Source organism: Salvelinus alpinus, chromosome 23, assembly GCF_045679555.1.
Source record: "Salvelinus alpinus chromosome 23, SLU_Salpinus.1, whole genome shotgun sequence".
NCBI classification, from domain to species: domain Eukaryota; kingdom Metazoa; phylum Chordata; class Actinopteri; order Salmoniformes; family Salmonidae; genus Salvelinus; species Salvelinus alpinus.
This window is the reverse complement of record NC_092108.1, coordinates 45,059,817-45,068,835: the sequence shown is the minus strand read 5'-3', so window position 1 is coordinate 45,068,835 and position 9,019 is coordinate 45,059,817. Positions and strand designations below refer to the sequence as shown.

At 45.1% G+C, this 9,019-nt stretch overlaps 1 protein-coding gene across 4 annotated transcripts in view; it reads left to right on the top strand.

Moving 5' to 3' along the window:
* The first annotated feature begins 8,706 nt into the window (after nucleotides 1-8,706).
* Nucleotides 8,707-9,019, top strand: part of LOC139551134 (ATP-dependent zinc metalloprotease YME1L1-like) — a 54,972-nt gene continuing 54,659 nt past the window's right edge. Inside the window, exon 1 of one of the 4 annotated variants that reach the window (XM_071362546.1) lies at nucleotides 8,707-9,003. In XM_071362546.1, coding sequence (XP_071218647.1) covers nucleotides 8,971-9,003 — 33 coding nt within the window. In that variant the 5' untranslated portion in view covers nucleotides 8,707-8,970. The remainder of the gene's footprint in view (nucleotides 9,004-9,019) is intronic. The other 3 variants (XM_071362545.1, XM_071362548.1, XM_071362547.1) reach the window with 3 other exon arrangements.

The following is a 9,019-nucleotide window of genomic DNA, read 5'->3' as shown; positions in this document are numbered from 1 at the left end:
GCATCCGGTTGGCGTTTCCACTCACTACCAAATATGGTGACGAGAGGAAGCCCAGTGGACTGCAGTGGAGAAGATGGAGTGAGATTTTGGCCAACATTTTCTTATCTATGAAGCATTTGATCTCCATACAGTTTTCTGATTCCAAACCTAGAATCTGTAACAAACAGAGTGGACTGCGTTTTGTAGATGTTACCCTTTTTCAAAGTTTCAAAAAATTGCATCGTTTAGGAGTGGAAGGGCGAATTGCGTTATTGCACAATAAGGGGATAGCTGCATCGCAATATGGCGACCGGAGTATGGGCTAGTGAGTGTGTCGAAAGGAAAGCTGTAGGTGTGTCGAAAGCGCTCTGCTATAGGTTAGACTGTTTACATTGAGCTGCGTTTTTTTTTCTTCTGTTTCTTTCATGCAACTACCATACGTTGAGCTACCGTACCGCGAGAGTTTGGAATTCTGTTTTAAAGCCTGAGGATGAGTCGTATTTCACAGAGTTTTTTGTTGTTGTTATAAAACTGTTGATTTTTCGTAAATTTTTTGATAAAAAATATTGAAGATGAATGTTCTGTTGCTTAATGCATTGTATGCATATGCTTACTGTGACTGTCACCCTGATCAATCAATCAATCAAATGTATTTATAAAGCCCTTTTTACATTAGCCGATGTTGTCACGTTCCTGACCTATTTCTGTTAGTTTGTTCTATGTGTTTGTTGGTCAGGACGTGAGTTTGGGTGGGCATTCTATGTTTTCTGTTTCTATGTTGGTTTAGGGTTGCCTGGTATGGCTCTCAATTAGAGGCAGGTGTTTGGCGTTTCCTCTAATTGAGAGTCATATTTAGGTAGGTTGTTTCACAGTGTTCGTTGTGGGTGGTTGTCTCCTGTGTCAGTGTTTGTCGCACCATACGGGACTGTCTCGGTTTTTGTAGTCTGTTCCTGTTCGTGAGTTCTTCGTGTTTATTGTAAGTTCCATGTCCAGGTCTGTCTACTCCGTTTTGTTATTTTGTTAATTATTCAAGTGTATTTCGTTTCGTGTTTTTTCCGTCTTTACTTTAATAAATCATTATGTCTTCACAATCCGCTGCATTTTGGTTCAATCCCTGCTCCTCCTCTTCAGATGAAGAGGAGGAGGAAAATCGTTACAGATGTCACAAAGTGTTGTACAGAAACCCAGCCTAAATTGAAATAAATGTATGAATGTGATCAATCCTACGCTTGCGTCCCATTCCCAATTAGTCATAGGAGTTGCCTTGTTGTTGATAGCCAACATCCCATGGTACTATGCATGGCAGGGGCGTCTTCCTCCCTGAGTCAAGCATTGTTGACCGCATACCTCCTGGCCCTCTCACTTCGGGGACCAGCTGGGGTCTTTCCTCTTCATCCAGAGCCATTGACTGCTGCCTTCTGCCGCCTCTGATACAGCTTTGATTGCCGAACGCTGACTCTGGCCCTTAATTCCCAGGTCTCTAAGCAGTCTGGTTGTAGATATTGCCACAAAACCTCTGCAGCCCACCTCCACTGGTCGGACTTCTGTGTTCCAGCCATGATGCCGTGCTTCGGCAGCTAGATCGGCATAGCGCAGATGTTTTCGCTCATAAGCCTCATCTACTGAGTCCTCCCAGGGTACTGTGAGCTCAATGATGAAGACCTTCTTGAGCGAACGGGACCAGAGCACCATGTCAGGTCTTAGGGTGGTGCGATCTCCGGAGGAAACACAAGTTGCCGGCCAATGTCAGCTAGCATTTTCCAGTCGCAGGCCAAGCGCAGCTGGTCTCGCTCTAATGGTGTAGAGCCGCTCTTCGGTGGTTTAGCCCCTTCGCGGACAAAGGTCGTCCGTAAGGGGTGTGATGCTGCTGGGGGTGGTAGGGAGTTGGTGGCAGCTCGCTTGTCCTCCAGGGCGGACGCAAGGTTTTTAAGGACTTGGTTGTGACGCCAAGTGTAGCGTCCTTGGGTGAGGCTTGTTTTACACCCTGTGAGAATGTGCCTGAGGTTGGCTGGCATGAAACAGAGGGCACAGTCCGGATCTTCCCCATACCATTGGTGAAGATTAACTGGTGTTGGAAGGACGTCATATGTTGCTCTGATGGAAAAGCTCAACCGCCTCGCTTCCATAGCCCACAGATCCTTCCAGCTGATCTTCCTCTTCTCCACACTGTCCCATCGAGTCCACTGTCCCTGTTTGGCAAGAGAGACTGCCTTGGCCCACCTTGCAGCCTCCACCTGATGGCGTACTTCCTGCACTACCATCTTTCGCCGCTCTGGTGCAGTGGCCTTACTCCAAGCAGCACGGCTAGTTAGCCCAAGGCCTCCTCTCCCTTGCTGAACATGACCCACAATGTCAGCATGTCTGAGGGCTGCTGTTGCCTCCTGGACTGCTTTTCCTGGCCTCCATTTCCGCCCAGTTGCCAAGGTCGGCGCGTTGTTGCTCACCACTGGGTCTCGAGATTCATTCAGTGTCATCTGGAACCTGGTTTTTGCACACTTGAATTCCTCTGTTAGACTGGTGAGGGGCAGCTTGAGGACACCATCTCCATAGAGGCCTATGATGGTAAGGCATCGTGGAACTCCGAGCCACTTCTTTAAGTAGCCTGTGACTCCTCTTTCCATCTTCTCCACTGTTGAGATTGGAACCTCATACACTGCTAGGGGCCACAACACCCGGGGTAGGAGACCAAACTGCAGACACCAGGCCTTTAACTTTCCAGGTAGCTGGGTGTTGTCGATGGACTGTAGGCTACTACTGATGTCTTTGCGCAGCTGTTGCACCTTGTCTTTGTCCTTCAGGCTTGCATCATACCACCTTCCAAGGCTTTTTACCGGCTGCTCAGACACTGTTGGGATTTGGTCATCTCCGATGAAGAATTTCAGGTCAGAGAGTACTCCCTTCACAATCGAGATGCTGCATGACTTGGATGGTTTAATCTTCATACGGGCCCAGCTGATGTTCTCCTCAAGTTTTCTGAACAGTCTCCTGGTGCATGGGACATTGGTGGTCAATGTTGTAATGTCGTCCATGTAGGCTCTGAGTGGAGGGAGGCGGAAACCAGAGTCGACTCGCTGTCCACCAGCAACCCATTTTGAGGATCTGATGATAACCTCCATTGCCATTATGAATGCCAACGGAGAAATGGTACATCCCGCCATTATACCTACATTCAGGCACTGCCATGAGGTGGTGAAGCAGAACTTCAGATCCTGGAAGTACGACTTCACCAGGGTTGTGATGGTGTCCGGTATGTGGAAAAATCTGAAGGCAGACCACAGGAGTTCATGGGGCACAGAGCCAAATGCATTGGCGAGGTCGAGGAAGACTACATGGAGGTCCCTTTTCTCCACCTTGGCCATTTGGATCTGGTGCCAGATCATGATGGAATGTTCCAAGCAGCCAGAGAACCCTGATATTCCTGCCTTCTGTACAGATGTATCGACGTACGCATTCCTTTGCAGGTACTCGGCCATCCTCTGGGCAATGACCCTAAAGAAGATTTTACCCTCGACATTCAGTAAGGAGATTGGGCGGAATTGGCATCCTTCTCCTTAGGGATCAGGACCCCGCCTGCCCTACGCCACACTTTGGGTATTATCTTCTTTTGCCAAGCTGTTCTCATAAGCCTCCAGAGGAACCTCAGGACGTCTGGTGCGTTCTTATACACTTTGTACAGGACTCCATTTGGCCCCGGGGCTGATGCTGTTCTTGCCCGTCGAACTGTGTTTTCCACCTCTTTCCATGTCGGAGGGCTGGTCTCAATATGATGTTCCGGGGGTTCAATGGGTGGGATATCTGATGGGATGGCCAGATGTTCATGTCGCTTTGAGTCAAAGTTTGTTGTTATCAGGTGCTCCTCTAGGTCTTTCTTTGTTGTTATTAGAGCTCCACGTTTTTTCCTTCGTGAAGAGACTTTTAAGGAACTTGAAGGGATCTTTATAGAATCGAGTTCTAGTTTGTTCTTTCTTCCTTCTGCGTTTCCGTAGGTTCTCTGCTCTACGGAGGGATGCCAACCGGGTTTTAATGTCAGCCTGAAGTGCCTCTATGCCCTCCTTTTCCACTTCCGAGGCCTTCTTCCACTTTCTTAAGCTGTCTCCTTTCTTGAACGAGGCGCTTGATTTCTTGTTGCCTCCTGGAAACTGGTGGGGTTGGAACCTTTCTCTCGCCTTTTGCCTCTTGCACTCCAAAGCTTTCTGCCCCGTACTCATAGATGATGTCCCCCATCCTCTCCAACTTCTTCTCCACTGTGCCTCGAAGTTTCTCGACGGTCAAGGTAAGGTCAGTATTCACTGCTTCCCACAACTTCTTGTCACTGGCGCCAGGCCACTTCACATACGGTCTGTGCCCTGGTAGTCTCCTCTCGACTGCAGGTCTGGGAGGCTGGGTGAGTTCCACTCCTGTTGTTGGTTCCACCTCAGTTGTTACTTCGGTGCTTACATCCTCCATGACAGTGGTACTGATGCACTGCAAACTATGGTTTGCGTCCAGTTGCTGTGCTTCATTCAACTGATTTGATCACTTTCTGCGAAAGTGATCAATGCGAGGCCTCTGTCTCTCTTTACCCAAACACCCCTTCTTCCTCTGGTGGATCCTCAACCCATGGTGTGATGTAACTTTCCTCCAACCACAGACACATACCTGCATCTGTTTGTGGCCCGCTGTTGCAGCGGAACTTGTGACAGTTGCTGTCTCTTGTGCTGTGCTCTCATTACTCGTAGTCGTTTCCGGTCCAGTCGTTACCATGTTGTCAGCCGATGAGTCATCTTCCGCCCCCGCTCTCGCAGACTCTAGGGGTATTCTCGTATGTTGACTTTCTGTAGCTAAAGTGGGTGTTTCCAACATACTGTGAAGCATGGGAAACTACAGAAATGGGAAGCTACCCCATGACTGGGAAGCTACCCCATGACTGATATTGGCGGGAACTGGAACACGCTGTCGTACGCGTCGATACAGATAATCTCAAACATGCTCAATGGATGACATGTCTGGTGAGCATGCAGGCCATGGAAGAACAGGGACATTTTCAGCTTACAGGAATTGTGTACAGATCCTTGCAACATGGGGCCGTGCATTATCATGTTGAAACATGAGGTGACGTCAGCGGATGAATGGCACGAAAATGGGCCTCAGGATCTCGCCACAGTATCTCTGTACATTCAAATTGCCATCGATAAAATGATATCGTGTTCGTTGTCCGTAGCTTATGCCTACCCATACAATAACCCCACCGCCACCCCGGGACACTCTGTTCACAATGTTGACATCAGCAAACCGCTCGCCCACACGATGCCATACACGTGTTCTGCTGTGTGAGGTTGGTTGGACATACTGCCAAATTCTCTAAAACAACATTAGTGGTGGCTTATGGTAGAGAAATGAATACTCAATTCTCTGTCAACAGCTCTGGTGGACATTCCTGCAGTCAGCATTCCAATGGCACGCTCCCTCAACTTGACACATCTGACATTGTGTTGTGTGACAAAACTGCACATTTTGGAGTGGCCTTTTATTGTCCCCAGCACAAGGTGCACCTCTGTAATGATCATACTGTTTAATCAGCTTCTTTATATGCCACACCTGCCAGGCGGATGGATTATCTTGGCAAAGGAGAAATGCTCACTAACAGCGATGTAAAGAAATTTGTGCTAAAAATCAGAGCGACAACATGAGACCTTCTAAGACTAGACCATTCAGATCAAACCAACTTTGTTCTAAAACGCCTTAAGACGTCACGTCTCATCTTATGTGTCTGAACTGTGCTTTAGAAAGTAGCTTGATTTATCTTTCTTAATATAAGAATTGCATCTATTTCTCAATTGCCTGAAAAGCTGCCAATCAGCTACAGTCAGATTTTCTAGCTTTGGCGCAGGCCTGATTTCTCATCATAATGAGATCTAAAAGTTCTATGGAGAGCCAATGATTTTTAAAATGTTAATTGCAAGTTAGTTCGATTCGGCCAAAGATGGTGATAAATACTGACTTTGGTGCGGCCCAAAACGCATGCCGTAAATTCTGGGCTAAACTGTTCCTTCTCTCAGCCCGTGCATCCCGCCTCCATAGCTAGCCTCGTTGAGCCTCGTTGAGAGTGAAGTAACGGTTTACGCAACTGCACATGTAGATGCAGCAGGTCAACATCTATCTTATACTGCCACCTATTGGTCGAGCGAAATAGTGCTATTTCTGTTTGGGGAATTTGAAGCCTCGGAAACTATTTGGGATTGTACTGTATTTGGTAGTCTGTACAAGTAAAATATTACCACGACTATGCCTGCTCTAAGGCGTTCAAAGGGGGCGTGTTTGTCTTTCAGTGAGATAAAAATAGATTAGAAAAGTTTTAGACTAGATTCAGGGTCAGGCGTTTATTGGGATGAGTCTTGTCCTGAAGGCAGATCTGAGCGATTTCCACTAGATGGGCCTGCTGCAAAAGCAAAATTGGCAATATATCGTAAAAACTAATGAAAACAAAAATGTGTTTTTTGGTCTTAATTCAAGGTTAGGGTTAGGCATAAGGTTAGCAGTGTGGTTAAGGTTAGGGTCAGGTTTAAAATCAGATTTTATGACTTTGTGGCTGTGCCAGCTAGACTATCCTGCAGAGTTGCCTCCAGTACATGTGTCATTCCAATAAATGCCAACCTGCTGTGCCACTCGGGAGCCCCCAGTGAATCAGTCATATGTATATACAGTACCATCAAAAGTTTGGACACACCTACTCATTCAAGGGTTCTTCTTTATTTTTACTATATTCTACATTGTAGAATAATAGTGAAGACATCAAAACTATGAAATGACACATGGAATCATGTAGTAACCATTTTTTTTTTTTTACAAATCAAAATATATTTTATGTTTTAGATTCTTCAAAGTAGGCACCCTTTGCCTTGATGACAGCTTTGCACACTCTTGGCATTCTCTCAACCAACTTCATGAGGTTGTCACCTGGTATGCATTTCAATTAACAGGTGTGCCTTGTTAATTAACTAACCAGTTGTGTTGTGACAAGGTAGGGGTGGTATACAGAAGATAGCCCTATTTGGTAAAAGACCAAGTCCACATTATGGCAAGAACAGTTCAAATAAGCAAAAAGAAACAACAGTCCATCTGGAAAATTTCAAGAACTTTAAAAGTTTCTTCAAATGTAGTCGTATAAACCATCAACCGCCACAGGAAAGGAAGACCCAGAGTTACCTCTGCTGCAGAGGATAAGTTCATTGGAGTTACCAGCCTCAGAAATTTCAGCCCAAATAAATGCTTCACTGAGTTCAAGTAACAGACACATCTCAACATCAACTGTTCAGAGGAGATTGTATAGACCGGTGGAAATCTGTCCTTTGGTCTGATGAGTCCAAATTTGAGATTTTTGGTTACAACCGCCATGTCTTTGTGAGTCGCAGAGTAGGTGAATGGATGATCTCTGCATGTGTGGTTCCCACCGTGAAACATGGAGGAGTTGTGATGGTGTGGGGGTGCTTTGCTCGTGACACTGTCAGTGATTTATTTAGAATTCAAGGCACACTTAACCAGCATGGCTACCGCAGCATTCGGCAAGCGATACGCCATCCCATCTGGTTTGCGCTTAGAAGGAGAGTGATGGAGTGCTGCATCAGATGACCTGGCCCCCACAATCACCCTACCTCTACCCAATTGAGATGGTTTGGGATGAGTTGGACCACAGAGTGAAGGAAAAGCAGTCAACAAGTGCTCAGCATATGCTGGAACTCCTTCAAGACTGTTGGAAAAGCATTTCAGGTGAAGCTGGTTGAGAGAATGTGCAAAGCTGTCATCAAGGCAAAGGGTGGCTACTTTGAAGAATCTGTAATATAAAATATATTTTGATTTGTTTAACACTTTTTTGGTTACTACATGATTTCATAGTTTTGATGTCTTCACTATTATTCTACAATGTAGAAAATAGTAAAAATAAAGAAAAACCCTTGAATGAGTACAGTAGCAGTGTCCAAACTGTTGACTGGTACTGTATGCTGTAGCTATGAAAGTCATACTAAGTGTATGTTGTGAAGTAAGCTGTTAGTAGCCCATGTGCCTTACCCTAATAATTTGGTCCCTTTCCCCCTCAGAACTTAGTCTACTGTTCTGACTTTGTGGTGCACATGTAGCCTATAGCCTGTTTTAGAGTAATGTCATTGAATATTTGAAAATTGCAAGAGCTTTCTTTGTCTGCTGATATGCCCCCTTTATTTATCCTACGGTTCTGACTTGGTGTACAGGGAGAATACTGTAAGAACGACCCATGTTCTGAATTCTGTTGCTGTACATTTCAAAAGTGCTGAACAAATAGTTATATGGACTACATCCATCTTTGCTCGCTCATTAATGTCTTAATAGAAATTACGGATTGCCTCTTATGCGCTCATCATTCCCTTATGCCATAGTTTGTACATCTACATTTTTATAGGCTATTGCTTATATAGGTCTATCTCATCAGTATCTTATTCATCATTTTAGGCAATGTTGGAATGACTTGATTGTTTTGCTTACTTTGTGTATTATAATTAGCTCATGTGCTTTTCTTGACACGGAGGAGATACTATATAATGTTGTATTTAATTGAAATACTTTAGAATCTCATTCATTCGTATGGAGGACTGCCTCTCAATGGCCATTACATAGCAGCAATCCAGGGTTTATATTTTTTACAGTCTGGTATACGTCATTGGTCATGACCCACACTTTATGATAAGCTGCCTTACAGGGTAAGGAAACAATGCAAAATTTAATTTTGTAATTTGGGTGAACTATCCCTTAAGGGTTGTTTATTTAAGCCTTTAGCCAGCGAACTTACTCCGGTTGTCAAAAATAAAAATATCCGGTTGACCTTTAAAATGAGCAGCTTTCCTCTTGCGAACTTCACGAGCTAAATGGGTGGTTCGCACATTGAACAGGATTTTCAGTAACATTAGCTAAAGGAACACAGACAATTCGGAAAGGAACGTTGAAACATATTTGTTGGTCTGTCTAAGAGCGACATTGGCAATGTTTTCCTTGTCAACAACAGTCCAACCACAGGTAAGAAAGTAGCTAG